The sequence below is a fragment of the Melopsittacus undulatus genome, chromosome 4, assembly GCF_012275295.1.
Source record: "Melopsittacus undulatus isolate bMelUnd1 chromosome 4, bMelUnd1.mat.Z, whole genome shotgun sequence".
NCBI lineage: Eukaryota > Metazoa > Chordata > Aves > Psittaciformes > Psittaculidae > Melopsittacus > Melopsittacus undulatus.
In genome coordinates, this window is record NC_047530.1 from 97,671,024 (window position 1) to 97,686,806 (window position 15,783).

The following is a 15,783-nucleotide window of genomic DNA, read 5'->3' on the forward strand; positions in this document are numbered from 1 at the left end:
ATTGCAGCTTTGCGGGATAGAGTTACATCCTTTCAGGGTGACCTACATTCTTTGTTCCTAGATGTGAGCCTTTACATTTGGCTTGACTGAAATACATACGATTTGATTATGCTTAAACTTAACAGAGGGTTATGCAGCCACAAGCATTCTTTGCCTCTTGCCCCATGCTTTGTGCCTTCTACAAAGCTTTGCTAATAATGATTTCAGATTTTTTTTTCAGGTTGCTAGTAAAAATATGCATATTTTTAAATGCTAGTGTAGGGTCCATAAGCTGTCTCTATGGCATCCTACTAGAGAAAGACCAACTGGGTAATAAATCTGTCTTTACAATAACAACTGAAGATGGAGAAGTCATTCACATTTTAATAATTTAATGTTTCAGACATTGCTGAAGTCTATTACAAAAGAGTTTAATGTCATCAAAAAGATATTAAGTTAATATAAAACTGCATTCATACCAAGTTTCCATAATCTCATGTTAAGCAAAATTTGTTATATTGCCTCTCTTCCAGTTGGCTACTTAAGTCCTGTACCAGATGTGCTGTTGCTTCACCTGAGCTCAAATTTAGGTTGAGAAATTTTTAATTACTTAGGCCATCTGATTCATTCATCATAAATGGTGATAGAGCATTTGCTGCCTTCTGGAACTTCCCTGATTTCCAGGGTGTATTGAAACTCAGTGCAAATGGACCACAGCTCCTCAGCCAGCAGTTTTGAATCTCTCAAACATGAAGCTTCCAGAGTTGGTGATTTTTATGAATATTTGAGTGCTTGAGATTACACAGACAAGATGACCTTCTGGAAAGGATGCAAGTACTGTCTAAAGGCCTGTATGCTATGGTAACCTCATTATATACTGAGATTTATTTTCCTACTCCACTGCACAAAAGCAGATGCAGACTGCGGTGGGTAGGTGATACCTGTTCAAAGCATTCTAAGCAGATGATGAACTTATAATTTATCTATTTTTTTTAATTTTGAGGGAGAAATTTCCCCCAACATTTCAAGCTTTTGTAGAGTGGAAAGTACTATAAGAAAGAACAACACAACACTAGACTCATATTTTCCTGTTCCACTTTCTGTGGAGGGCTACTTTGCCATTTTGGACCAGAATCCTTCTGCGCTGTCAGTACTCCAGGCTCCTGTGGATGGCAACAATGACTCAGTTATTATGAACTGTTCTTTGGGAGGGTGTGCTTGTATTTATGTACCCAAATGTGTGAAGTGAGAGCACTTTTCAGACCGTCATATGGAGCCGTGGAAAGCGGAACTGACTGTGCCAAAGGGTACCTGTGAAAAGCCAGCCTTAAATCCACTGTAGCAGGGTTTGCTCTTACGTGGGGATACGTGGCCCAGGAATTTGGGAGTGTTGAAAACTGCTGTGCAGCACCAGATGACCCCTGCTGTCACTCTGTGGGTGACAGGCACTCCCGACTGCTTAAGGATAATTAATGAGCATTAATCACCTTGCAGTTGCCCTTCGCAGGAAGGGGTGTAGTGTCTACTGGGGTCGCTCCAGGTGGTGGAGCAGATGCTCTGGTTACCTGCGATCACCGTACTCACCATCGATTATTCACGTTACTAGTGAACACGTGGATCAGGCAATGTGACTAACCCCAACTCCGAAGAATCCGGACCCGAGTGCCAGGTGCTGTGGGGAGGACATTTCGGCAGGCAGAGTCCTAGCGGCTCCCGTTAACGAATTAATTCTCTAACAAGGGTGGGCTCGGCAGCCCTGTGCCCCCTCCCGCCCCGGTAGCCGTCTCCTCCCCCGGAGGGGGGGAGTGACAGCAGCGGCTCCTGCCCCATGTGACTGGGGAGCGGCTGCCCCGTCCATGGCTTGGCCTCCCCCGGGCAGCAGCAGCTCCGGCTCCCGGGGAGGAGGGGCAGGAGCTGCTGCTCCATGGGGAGGAAGGGCAGCCCTCGATCCCCCCAGGCGGAGGGGGGATCCCGGGCCTCCTCCCCCTCCTCCCCGCTTTGGGCCTTACCAGAGGAGCTGCTGCTCCTCATCTGCTCCTACCTGGACGCGCAGGCCTTGGGCCGCCTGGGCCAAGTCTGCCGCCGCCTGCGCTTCCTCAGTAGCCGCGATCTCCTCTGGAGGTGCATAGCCCGTGGCTGCCTCAACTCCGGCTTCACCCAGCTCGGCACCGACCTGTAAGCGCGGCCTTCCCGGCGGAAGGGTGGGGGGAGGCGGCCGCGGCGGCTGGGAAAGGCCGAGGATCTTGCGGCCTAGTTGGTTGCTAAGGGGCGTTCTGCGCTTCTGGCGTAGTTGTTAAGAGGGACTCCCCGCCGCCGTGAGGGGGCGGAGGGAAGTGGAAGCTATTCTCGAAGCGCGGCTGCGCTGTCGTTAGTCTGCGCTAAGAGGGGAGGCGAAGGCAAAGGAAAGGGCCGTGGCGCCGGGCCCGCAGTAGGGCCGCCCCTAGGAGGGGAAGGGACCGTGTGTGGTGGGACCTGACCCCGGCCCTGCCCTGGAGGCTTGGGGGGGTTTGTGGGGAGGTGCTTCTTCTTCCCAAAAGGAAGCGGGCGAGGATTGCGGGGGCTTTCTGGGTTCCCACAGCGCCAAGCCCGGTGGTAGTGGCCTGTCAAGTCGTGGGGCCTGAGGCCTCTTCAGATCATCTCTGTCTCCCAGTCTTCTAACAGGACACGCAGGGGTGAGGGGCTTCAAGCTGGGGCAGTTGGGACCACGAGGAGAGAGAGGGAGCTGTCATGTGCAGTTGGGGTGACTCCTGTGTGCCCATGCTCCGTCCCTGTTTCTGAGCAGTGGTCCCTGCTGTGGGGTCACAGACACCTCAGGGAAGAAGCTGCAAGGGAGCAAGGCCTGCACTGGTGTTTTGGGTAAAGACTCTAGAGTGAGCTTATGTATGTTAGTTACTAGGCACAAGAGCCTTCATGGTAGTGGGCCCCAGGCACACATTTCTTAGATTCTGGTCATGGAGTGGTGTGCGGGTATAACTGGTGGTGGCTGTCATAAAGAAGGAGACTCTCAGGCTCTCTGTGGCATCTGGGTTTTAAAGGTTTGTGGGCAGAGGTTGTTACTGGCTTTTCCCCCAGTTCAACAGCACATCACAGGTTGAGAATATGTGAGAGCCCTCTTGGCTTCTCTCTGTGTGACACCAGCATCTTTGTAGATGAAGTGGTTTTGGGGCTTGAGTCTTGGCAGTGGTTCATAAAGACCCAGAGATTGCTTTCCTTTCTCAAAATTGCCAGTTTATGAAACGCCACTCGAAGGCAGACACACGATGTGAGCTTTCCTTGATACTTAGAGGATACCGAGAAGTTGCTTATGTCTGTAGGATGTACGAATCCCTTCCTAAGGTTTCCCTTTAGCTGCTAGACCAGCATCTTACTTGTCATCCAGTGATTCAATATTGTTTCCGTAAATACTACGTTGACATGAATTGAAAGATGGGATGTCAGGTTTTGAGCCCTATTTTGCTGTGTCATATTATTATCTCATTAATGGTACAGACTTTAGAGAAATAATTATGGCTTCTGCTAGCAGGACTTTGGTTGTGCTGAAAATCCTTGTGTTGGATTTTCAGGCCAGGACTTCAACTGATTCAGTCTTCACAGCTTGAAAGTTAAGCACAGATTCCTTGGAGGTCAGCAAGAATGAGTGCTGCAGAATGGCTGTGCGCTGGACTCTGTCTACTGTGATATATGATTTTGTCTCCTGAGGAAATGAAGTTCTGTATTTTTCATTAAGAATAAGGTGATACTATGCTACTTAAGTTGCAGGAGGGATCAGGTGTACAGCAGAGCAGGTGCAGCATGTATAAGGACCACCACTTCCCCCTGCAGAGGAATGCAGGTCTATAAACAGCTACAGAAGGGGTTTGCTAGGTCAGAGGGTTTAAGTGAAGGGAAGGCTGCTTGGGTATCATAAGCTCCCAGGGATTTCAATGCTGTTAGGTTTGCTATGAACAGGGTTGGTTTTTTTTTTTTTTTAGTAATTCTAGGATGTGCTTTTGTGCTGGGTCCTATTTTCAAGTTTTCTTTAAACAACTCTAGTACTGAGTGCTGCTTTTAGTATTGGTCAGCACTGCCCTGGTCCTAGGGAATTCAGTCATGGGTAACTCAGAGTACTATTAGAAGCTAGTTATGCAGGAGCCTTGAGATATATCTGGAGGATGAATCCTTCAATTACTTCTAACTTCTTAGAGGGCTCAGATGATCTTCAGTTCTTTGAAACAGCATGCCAGATCTTATGAAGAGTGCCTGAAAGTCAAGCACTTGTGTTCTCCGTGTGGAGTTCCAGCATCTGGGGGCAGTTGCAGAAATTGCTCTAGTACTGTAGACAGTTCTGGCAACAGATAAAAGACAAGGCATATTGCTGTATCTTAGGGGTCTGGATAGCTGTACACCTCCAGAAGAACTAGCATGAGTGAATGTGTTGAGTTGTTGTACTGTTGTAAAATTTCTGCTTAGCTGAAGAAGAGTTTTGTCTTTGTGGCAGCTTGAAGGTGTTAAGTAGCCATGTGTCTTCTATACCACTTGCACTTCATGCATATCTCCAAGATCAAGAGCAGTCTTCAAGATTGCTGCTCTTGTAACTGAGGGAGTAAGTAGAGAGAGGTTATGTTTTATTTGACTAGCAAATCCAGGTTGGGAAGGGATTGAATTAAGCTTCTGGGCATGCAGTTTTTCTTGATAGTAATTCTAAGTAGGAACTTGTCAGATTGCTCACTGAAGGTTAGATTTGAGCTGAGTAGGTATTTAAGCTAAAATATCTCTGGGTAAACAGAATGGTGATGAAGATGATGGATAGCTAGACCTTCTTGATAACTGTGCTTTCTTAGTGATATGGCATAAATCTTGAGTTTGTCAAGCTTGGCTTTGACTTGCTCAAGAGCTGAAGCTTCTATTGCACATTCTGGATAATGTTGCATGAGGTGAACACTGGTTTTTCCTTTTAGGAGGTTTTTTTGTGCAATACTGTCTGCAGTTGAGAAAGCAACGGCTGGAACCGTTTATGGTAAATGTACTTAATGAAGTAGCATGCATGGTTCTAACATTAGATCTTAAACTGATGGTCCCTGGGAGGCTGGCAGAAGTTAAAATCTAGTCTAGGGAGTATTCACTGTTTAAAACAAAAAATAAAACCCATCTCAGAATAGTTTGATCACTTCTGTTGTCAAATGGCTTCTGATAAGCCATCTGCTAATGCTTTGTAAATAGAGATAAATTTGAGCCTGGAGTGTAAGATAGCTGTGAAACTTATCCCCCCACCCCCACTTCTCCATTTTTTTTAAAGGGTGATTAACTTGAAAATGACACAATTCCTTTAAAATGTTGCTTCTGTTAGGTGTATCTTCAGATAATTGTAATGAGAAGATGGGAGGGAGCAAGCTTTAGCTTGTATGTGAAACAACTGTTTGCACAGTCAGCTTGCTTATAAAACTTTTCAGGCTGAAATAGAGTGGAAAATTTATTACTGTTTGCAAATCCCTGTGAGCAGCATGGAAAAGAGAAATTGTAGTATACCTGAAATGATTCGATTTTGGTTTTTAAAATTACCTATTTCTCATCCTGACTATGTACCTTTAAATATTGACAGTTTGGTTATCTCGGGACACAGGTTTAAATAATTTTAAATGGAGTTGCTAATGTCAAAGGAAGATGTGGACTTAATCCCAGACACTGGCTGTTATGCTGAAAAAGAAAATATTCACAACATTGACAGTCTTTCATACTTGCCCTTTCTGGTAGATTCAGCTAATAGGGAGGTGCAGATGTAAGCAAAGTTAAGTATTTAACGTATTGATTTAACTGTACACTTGGAGAAGAGGAAAGAAATTGGATTTGATCAATGTTTCTGTATGCTTCATTCCTTTGGGGGGGGATCACTAGGTTCACATCAGTGTGAATTACTGTATGTTAGGGACAGCAGGGTCTGACTTGGAAGGATTCTTAAAGCACATTCGTAGAGTTAAAAATGTGCCTTTCTTCTTTGAATCAGCAATAAGTAAATGCTCAATAGGATGCTGTGTCACTATTATGGAAGTATAGATTGGGTTTAGATGGATGTGGTTCTTGGCACTTGTCCTACAAGTCTCTGTAATGTCAGGCTGCCACTTTTTCTGTATAGTCATGTTAATTTAATGTTTTGTTAATTTAATTTAATTCCTGTACTGCAACAAGACCTTGTCATGGGGATGGTAAAAAGATAGTCCCTATGCTGAAGACTTTTTGCTTCACTTGGTTGTAAGAGCAGCTGAAGCAAGAGTTGAGCGCCGTCTTTGTGACATAAGGTGAAAGCAGCTTTCTTGTTCCAAAATGCATGGCAGCATATCACAGAAAAGTTAAGGCTTGAGAATGCTTTCTGCAGCTAAACTGTAGCTGAGCAGTAGCACAAAGGCTTTGGGGTTTTTAGTGAGTATAGTGATATTACAGTTGTGTCTGGTAGCCTGTGTCTGTTTTGCCAGCTGTTGTACAGGCCCAGCAAGAGCAGTCTCTACTTGCTGCCTAAATAGACAGGGTAAACAAGGGTTGGGAGGGGAAGAAGAGGCAGAGAGATGTCAACCAAGCTGCCCTCTGTGCAGCAGGTCAGTGTCAGAGCCAGGAATAGCAGAGTGTGCTTTAAGTCTTCATGCAGTGCCTGCCTGCTGGACCACCTTGGACTGAAGAAATTGGAGAGGCAAAGAGCTCATTGCAAGGTGGTTCTTTATTTAAAGCATGGAAGAAAGGAATAAAGTTGCAGCTGGGCTAAACTTATTTCCCCTTAATTACAAAGGAATTTTAGAGGGCAGCTTAAAAGTTGCAGCCTAAATAGCCTGGTGGTATACTCTTTGTAATATATTAATAGCTGTTGTCAAAATAGAGAAATGTTCCACTGGATGTCTTCTCTCTGTCTCCTGTCCTGCCTTGCCTGCTAGGAACGTGGTATATTCTCCAGGTCAGAGAAACAGATTCATTGACTTATGAATTTGTCATCTTTTGAGTATTTAAGAGCTTATGCAAGCAATTCTGTGAGTTAATAAAAGCTGTGTTTTCTCCAGATCTTGGAAAAATATATACACCTGCAGGAGCAGGAAATGGCCAATCTATGCAAGTCAAATCCTAATGCAAACTGCAGCAATCACAAGAGACCTCTGCCTCCAGTGCTGGAGGGGGAGGGAATGTTGAATGCCTATAAAGCTGCTTCAGTTTCCTTCATCTTTTAAAACCAGTTTTACCAAGGTTTCATTACTTCATCAGAAATGGAGTAGGCAATGAACTGGTGCAGATGATGCAAAGGGGAATACTCTAGGGACGATATCGCAATAACGGCAAAATCCTGGAAGAGGGCACACAGCTATTGCTTTGTGCTGGAAAAGTCAGTGGTTTTTAGAAACTCCTGTAACATTTGTTCCTATTCTGTCTTCAGCTGTTAGTTCTGAGCAGGTCAGATCTGCCAGGACAGCTCCACAGTATTGAAACTGCTCCTTGTTCTGGGAATGTGAAATTTTTCATAGGAGTCTCTTCAGGCCTGTCTACCTTTCCCTTAAAATCTTCATGAATTCAAAGTGGAGGAAGAATTTTATCTAGTTCAGGGCTCAAAAAATGTGTGCTGTGCTTGCTGCTATTATCCCTGTAACATGCATAAGTGAGTTAGCTATGGATTATTTCATTCTATCCAAGTACTACTCTTGACAGTCTCCTCTTTCAAATGAGAGTATATGTGACAACCATTGAGCAGCTGCAGATTTCCTCAGGTCTTCCCAGGGCCATGCCTTTTTGGAAGCAGCCCAGATTTCATCTCCAAAAAGCCTACATAAGTTCCTGTTAGAGGCTAAACCCTGCCTGGAGTTTCTAGCCATGATCCCATCACAACCACTTGTAGGGGAGAAGGCGTTTGATGACACAGTGGTCTGGGTAAGCCTTGGTGATGATGTTTTTTGGGAAGCCTATGTGAAGGCATGTATGTCTGCAGGTACAGAATTTTTTCTGCATCTATGATTCTGATTAGAGTTTTTGATTTCTTCATGCAGCTGAATTGTTCACCAGAGCTTGAGGTGGAGAGGTAAATCTGCACAGACTGGTGACATCTAACTGAGCGTAGACACACTAGAGGAGGCAAGAAACAGCAAGAGAAGTCTTCAGAGTTATTTGAACCCATGTCAAAAAGGAAGGAGAGGAGCACAGGAGGCAGACTGAACCTGGCAGTAAGCTAAGTATGGGTCACGTGCTAAAGGAATTCAGGTGGAATTTTTGTAGTGGAAGAGCAGTTTTGAAAGCTGGATGACTAGTTGAAGACAGCAACAGGAGCTCCTGACAGAAATAGCTTTTCCCTCTCGGCTGTCTGTTGGTGGCCTATGACTCGTAACTGCACTGAGACCCTGCCACTCAACAGGTGTGTCCCCATTGCACAAATAAGTGCAGTTGGTCCCTGCGTTAACCATCCCTGCCACAGGGCCAAGGTTGAAACTGGGGCTTAGCTACTGTGACCTATTTGTTCCTCTCTATGACCTTTCCAGTCAAGCCTGAGGCAGGCTTTTATGCACACAGCAGATTTTGTCTACAGAAGAGATTTGGTCTCACCAGGTCTCAGCAGATTTGCATTTCCAGATGAGCTCTTCAGCACTTAAAATTCAGCAAAAGGTGAAGGACTTTGGTGGGTTAGGATGCCCAATGCAGCTGGGAAAATACACAGTATGATATGTTGGTGTTATCTTCTGTAACATGGTATGTGTTGTTGCAGGCAGCATTGTTTTGGCACATGCTGAAATTGTAGATGGCTAGTAGAAATCTTCCTAGTATGTGGTAAAGCACAGAAGCTCTTGCTGTTGCAGAAATAGAATTTCTGGTGGCAAAGGACTTTTGGCTTGGGAGGGAATCAATGAAGGCAAAAGCTGTTGGAAGTGAAGCTTTAGGATGAGATGTGCTTAGTCTCTGGCTGAGTGATTCTTTAATTGCTTTCTTCTGGGGCCCAGGCCAACAACTGCCATGGTGGCTGAGGTCACCTGGGTCAGTGGTGCTGTGGGGGGATAGTCCCAGTCTTTCACTTCAGCAGCTGGGAGGTGGGATCCAGAAGGAATATTACATTTCTTTTAGTAACTCTGCCAAGAAAGAGAGGAAATCCATAATTTGAGCAAAATACTTTTAACTTTTCTTGTAGGGTGGGTGAGGTAGGAAGGGGGAAATGAAAAATCCTTTATGATGGGTTGCTTGGGATGGCTTTTATGCTAGGACACTCAGGCTGAAAGAAATGTTCAGCTTCTCTTTCTTAATGTAACAAAGTCTTTGTAAAGAGAGCCTACATCAGGAGTGTGTGCAGTTGGAAACGTGTTATCTCAGGTTATGTATTGCACTGCATGATTTGGGGTCTTGATAGAATGCTTTTGAGTTAATTAGCTAGCAACAAAGATAGCCGTGCTCTGATAGGCTTTAAGAACATTTTCATAGACCCATAAAATGGTTTGGGTTGGAAGGGATCTTAAAGATCTTCTAGTTCCATCTGTGGTGCCATGGGCAGGGGCACCTTCCACTAGACCAGGTTGTTCAAAGCCATGTCCAGCCTGGCCTTGAACAGTGCTGGCGATGGGGCAGGCGCAGCTTCTTCAGGCAACCTGTTCAACTGTCTCACCACCCTCCCAGTAATGGATTTATTCCTAATAGCGGATCTAAATCTACCATTTCAGTTTAGAACCATCCTCCTTGTGCTATCACTACCTGCCTTTGTAAGAAGTCCTCACCGACTTTCTTGTAGGTCTCTTTTATGGTACTGGAAAACTGCTCTAAGTTCTCCCTGAAGCTTTGTCTTCTCCAGTCTGAACAAGCCCAACTCTCTTAGCCTGTTTTCATAGGAGAGGTGCTCCAGCCCTTTTATAATCTTCGCTGCCCTCCTCTGGACTTGCTCCAACAGGTCCATGCCCTTTTTATGTTGGGGCCCCAGAGCTGGATGCAGTATTCCAGGTGGGGTCTCATGAGAGATGAGTAGAGGAGAAGAATAACCTCTCTTGACCTGCTGGTCACACTCATTTTGATGCAACCCAGTATATACTTGGCTTTCTGGGCTGTAGGTGTATATTGATGGGTCATGTTGAGCTCCTTATCAATCAACACTCCCAGGTCTTTCTCCTCAGGTCTGTTCTCAGTCCATTCTCTGCCTAGTCTGTAGTCATATCTGGGATTGTCCTGATCCAGGTGCAAGACCTTGCACTTGGTCTTGTTGAACTTCATGAGGTTTGCATGGGCCCAGCTCAAGCCTGTCAGGGACCCTCTGGATGGCATCTGTTCCATCCAAGGTATCAACTGCATCACACAGCTCAGTGTCATCAATAAACTTGCTGAGTGTGCACTCAATCCTGCTGTCCATGCCACTGACAAAGATGTTGAACATTGCTGGTCCCAGTACTGATTCCTGGGGAGCACCACTCATCACCAGTCTCCACTTGGACATCAAGCTGTTAACCACAACTCTTTGAGTGAGACCATCCAGCCAGTTCTTTATCTACCAAGTGGTCCATCCATCAAATCCATGTCTCTCCAGTTTAGAGACAAAGATGTCATGTGGGACAGTGTCAAATGCTCTGCACAGGTTCAGCTAGATGATGTCAGTTACTCTTCCCTTACCTAATCCCATTGTAGAAGGCCACCAAATTTATCAGGTATGATTGTCCTTTAGTGAAGTCACATTGGCTGTCACCAACCACCTCCTTATTTTCCATGTACTTTGCATAGTTGCCAGGAGGATCTGCTCTATGATCATACTGTGCACTGAGATGAACCTGACCGGTCTTGTAGTTACCTGGGTCTTCTTTTTCTCACTTTTAAAAAATGGGGATTATGTTTCCCTTTTTCCAGTCAGTGAGAACTTCATGAGACTGCCATGACTTGTGAAATAGGATGGATAGTGGATTTTGCTTGAATTTCATTGAGTTTTCACAATCACTGTTTGCTGTTTTCTTTATCCTTTGTTTCTTGCCATCTTTCTAGGATGTTGGGCTGCACTTCAGTTGCTCTCTAATGCAGGACTCTGCAGGTCCTGGTAAAAGAGCAGTCCTTTGTCAGTGAGTCAGCTTTTGGCAGTTTTGAAGTTCACTGTTGGTTGGCTTCTCTGTGAACATGAATGCCAAGATCTTGATTTCACAGTGCACTTAAACGTGTACTGAGTTTTTAAGTGCGTGGCTTCATATTTTGCTGGATTGCATGCTAAGAAAGGTCAAGATATTAATTGGCTGGTGGATAGTAGTCCCTCCACAGTATTGTACAAAACATTTGTGTCCATAAGGTAGTTTTGTCTCCTGACTCTTTGCGTGTTTAATCCAGTTGCTGAAGTGAGAGGTACTTAGTTAAGTCAATCACTTGGTGTGGATGTGTGATGTCTGCTGATCATCTCAGGTCATCATGGAACAATTCTTAAAGATTTGCATGTATAGAAAGTGGGTTGATCATGATTAAAGCACAACAGTCTTTGCAGGGGAGAAAAGGGTCTTTTTTATCAAATGATTATGTTTATATGGTGATGCATTTTTTAACTCTTAAGATTTGAGAACTGCTCAGGTGCATTGCAGTGATGTTCACCTTGTTGATGTATTCTGGGAGCTGCTCTCGGAGATGCTGTTGAGGAAACAAATCAAATTATATCTTGGCACTTGATTCCATCACTGGGCTTGATTTAACTTCTGCTATAGGGGATCAAATGTCTCTGACAGAAACGTGAAAATCATTGCAGTTCAGCCTCTGCTGCCCTGATACTGGTAAAGGGGAAAGATGCATCAGTCCAATTTCTACATTCCCTTTCTCATGGCCTCCATATGTTCTGTCCCCCTTCTTGCCTCTATTGTGAATAAATAAAATGTCTGCGAAATAAAGGATGGATGTTTCTAAGACATGTTTAAATTAGCTGGATCCAGAATTGTGATATGGCAGAGGCAGGCTGGATGAATAATGTATCTATTAACAGTAAAACAAACAACAAGACAAAACAAGCAAATAACCTTCCAAAAGCCCACCAGCCTTCCCTCATATAGATCATAGAATGGTTTGGGTTGGAAGGGACCTTAGAGATCACCTAGTTCCAACCTGCTGAAGTTGCAGGGCAGGGACACCTTCAACAAAACAAGGTTGCTCCAAGCCCTATCCAACCTGGCCTTGAACACTGCTAGGGATGGGGCAGTCCCAGCTTCTCTGGGCACCCTGTGCTAGTGACTCACCACCCTCACAGTAAAGAATTTCTTCCTAATATCTGATCTAAATCTACCCTCTTCCAGTTTAGAACCATTCCTCCTTGTGTGATCACTACATGTCCTTGTAGAAAGTCCCTCTCCAGATTTCTTGTAGGCCCCTGTTAGGTACTAGAAAACTGCTCTAAGGTTTCCACAGAGCCTTCTCTTCTCCAGACTGCAAAAGCCCAACTCTCTCAGCCTGTCCCTGTAGCAGAGATGCTGCAGCTCATTATGTTCTTCATGACCTCCTCTGGACTTGATCCAGCAGGCCCCCAACCTCTTATGTTGGGGGCCCCAGAGCTGAATGCAGTTAGCTGTAGTTCTCTCCACCCAACCCTTGCCCCTTCCAGTCAGGAACTTTTGATTCATGTGAAAGGAAGAGGTGTCCGTTACAGGAGTGAACTGGTACTCTGGGCCAAGCCACTGTGACTCTCTTCTGTGACTTCTCTCTTCCAGCAGCGGGAGGATCAAGACCTGCCCCCCAGCTAGAAAAGTGACCAGCAGCGTAAGATGAAGGCTGCTTTTTTTGACCTTAGATTCACCTTTCTTGGAGCCTTGGAAATTACATCTAGGCTTAGTAGGGTTTGTGCGTTTCGCTCAGGATGTCTGGATGGGTCAGTATATGTTAGGAGGGGGTTGTGGCATGAGTGTGTTTTCCATCACTGTGTAAGTTGGTGACTTACAATCTGTGCATGGGGAGAGCTTCACTGAGGGCTGAGTGTGGGGAGGAGAAGCCTTTTGGAATAATGAATGGAATTGGATGTGGGCGGAGAGCCTGAGCTCTGTCTGGGAGAGTAATAAGTGATGAGGAGAGGAGGCTGCTGGACCTGACCTGACATTTCAGTGCTGTGGGTTCCTCATCTCAGACCTCCTCATCTGGTGACATGAGCTCCTTCAAGTGCTCCCTTTAAAAACAGGAATTCCTTTTCCTGCAGCCTAGGCTAGCTATGGGTTTGTTTATTATTTCTTAGAAAGGGTTAGGAGAAATAAAGAGCTCATAGCTTCCTAAATTCGGTTTTATTTGATGTGGCTCTACTGATCATAAACTTACGTCACAAAGCTTTCTAGGGGACAAGAAGCTTTTTTATGTGTGGTTGCTGTTTTTGTTTAAAATGGGTCATATGCCTAGGAATGCAGTCAAATTATAATGGTGACTAAGTGCCGGAAAACATAGAAAAGGGGAGGGAAGGGAGAGCAGAAAAAAAAGGAGCCTGAGGCTATGGAAGGAAGGCTGGGAAAATGAGAATCTGGCCAGACCCCAGGGCCAGGTTAGAGATTCCTACACCCATTAACAGCCACAGGAGATGTTTATTTACAGAGAGGTAATCTTTGTTTTAAAAATGACTGAGTGTCCCAAAATCTCACTTTTGGGAAGTGGGTTGAGGGCATAGTAAGGATGAGAGACAGGAAATTGTTCTGATCAAGCACCAGTACCCATCTCTCAAGGATCTTTCCTTCTTCCCTATAAATCTGAGAACATTGGATATTGAGAAATTAATGGGGGATAAACTTTTATAATCTAGTTAGTGGTTCTCAACCCCTAGTTACAAAGCATAACTTCAAAAGTTTCTTCTTGTACTTTTCTGATCTTTCCTACCTAAGCAGCTCCGCCAAATATACTGAATAATTAAGTTTATGATATGAGAAAGGTGGAAGTTAATGCTGTCTTTTCCCTCCCTCCCTCTTTAATCCACCCTGGATCTTGAAGGCAAGACAGATGTTGAACAGCTGCTTGAACTGAGTATGTTCATGTAGACTCTGAGACCTTGGTCCCAGGTCTCAGTGGTACCTATCTTTTGTCACCTCTTGAGCTGTGCTGATCTTGGCTTTTCCCAGCTTATCCCAATAACTTTGATTTGTATCCCAGCAACTGCTTACTAAAAGAGAGACTACAGTTCATAAGTTTATCTGACTGTGAATAGAGAATTTTCCAGCAATGTGGTGGAATTCTCTGTCCTTTGGTGAGCTGCTGCAAAAGAAAGTCTGTCTTGGGGCATGTGTGCATCAGGTGGTTGGTTATACAGATGAATGAATTTTATTTTCAGTTTGAACATATCTTGATTTCTAATTCTTGTATCTGGCTATGTGATTGTCAGGCAGGTCAGGGTCTGGAGCAGTTTCTTTACTGGTCTTCTGTCTAGACACACTCTTCTGGCTTCTTGTTTCAGTGTTCTGACTAGTGTTTCCTCCGTCTGTTCTTGTGTGGTAGTATCCTTATGTTAGTTGGTTTAATTTAGTCTCTATTAGAAAAGTGATGTCCTTTTCCTCTGGTTGTTCTGGTAGTTTCTTTCCATGTCGTCTTGCTTTGATTACGTTTTGTCTCAACCTGTGTTGCATTCGGTGTACTAGATAGGTCTTGATCAGATTTAAGGCTTGTACACTAATGATCATCAGGGATGGTTTTCCATGCTGATAAGCACCCACCCTGCTCAGTGTTCCTTTCTTGTCAACTCTTAGGAGTGTGCTTACTCTAGTGTGGCTCAGGCACCACCAGTGTTTGCCTGCTCATCATTTGTGGAACCTGTGACCAGCTTGAGTGTATTTGTTGTTCATACAACATCAGTCCCAGTTGTTAATCTCATCTCTCTTCTTCTGTCTGCAGAGTGCCTGGCATTCCAGTGAAGGAAAGGGTGAAAGTATCTCAGAACTGGAGGCATGGACGGTGCCGGAGGGAGACAGTCCTGAAATGGAAATGCAAGCAAGTGGCTCCTTTGTCTACTGCTTTGTTCTGTGTCAGCTGCTGCTGGGTCTTGGGTTTTTGTCTGTGCCCTGAAATGAGATGTTTCCTGCTCCTTGTAATACCTTATGGATCACAAGTGATGTTGCTGGCCTGTTTTGGGTGTTGCTGACTATCTGGATGTGGGGTAAAAGGAGTTTATGTCTTGCCACAGAGATTCACTCAGAGTTGAGAGTTACTTTCTTACTAAGAGCTTGAATTTGTTATTATTTTGATCTGTGCAGTTCTAGCTGGATTTAGCAATCTTTACTACAGGCTTTAAGCTGTTATGTTCCTATCTGTTGCTGTATACCATGGGCAGTTTTCTGTCCTGCTCTCACAATGAGCATACCTTGATCCCAAATATGAACTTGTGTCCCCTCAAAATACTTGCTTTGTCTGCTGTGCTTTATCATGGCCCCTGATTTGGCTGTACAAATCTGAAATGCTAATTGCTGTTCTTCTACCTTATGCTTCCTCCTTCACTAAAAAAAAGAGTATGTTTGACATTAGTGAGAGGAGATTGTTGTTAAATACTTTCTTGCAAAGGTGTACTCAGCTTTTAAAGCAAAGCATAAGGTAGGTCTCTTGTCTGCACAGCACATCTACATTTTCAGCCTTCACATCATCAGACAGTAGATAAAATGAGAAAGATTATGGTTTGTTAGCTGCTGAAGAACAGGGACCTTCTACTGAGCTTTTCATGCTTTTTGTGCTATGTAGGTTGAAGTGGAGGATAATGTGCCACTGCTTGTCTAAAGGCCTGGGAACAACTGTAATGAGCAGAATGGTTTTTGGTGCAGGTTGTATACCTGCCTTTGAAGTGCTTGCAACCATCTGTGAAGACAGGCTCTGTGGATGTTAGAGATCATTACTAAACCAGCTTCCCAAGTGAAAAAGCAAGGACTGATTTAATGA

General features: G+C 44.5%; 1 protein-coding gene and 1 long non-coding RNA gene across 2 annotated transcripts in view; one reads left to right on the forward strand and one right to left on the reverse strand.

Annotated features, from left to right (window-relative positions):
• Positions 1-389: 389 nt before the first annotated feature.
• On the reverse strand, positions 390-2,293 carry LOC115947362 (uncharacterized). The gene is made up of 2 exons (XR_004081291.2): positions 2,021-2,293; positions 390-1,651 (listed from the first exon to the last, which is right to left on the reverse strand). It is a non-coding gene; the product is annotated as an uncharacterized lncRNA (long non-coding RNA).
• FBXW4 (F-box and WD repeat domain containing 4) overlaps positions 1,782-15,783 on the forward strand; it is a 62,572-nt gene continuing 48,570 nt past the window's right edge. The window contains exons 1-2 of the mRNA XM_005154566.4: positions 1,782-2,154; positions 14,752-14,847. Of these exons, the coding sequence (XP_005154623.2) occupies positions 1,904-2,154; positions 14,752-14,847 (347 nt within the window). The 5' untranslated portion in view covers positions 1,782-1,903. The remainder of the gene's footprint in view (positions 2,155-14,751; positions 14,848-15,783) is intronic.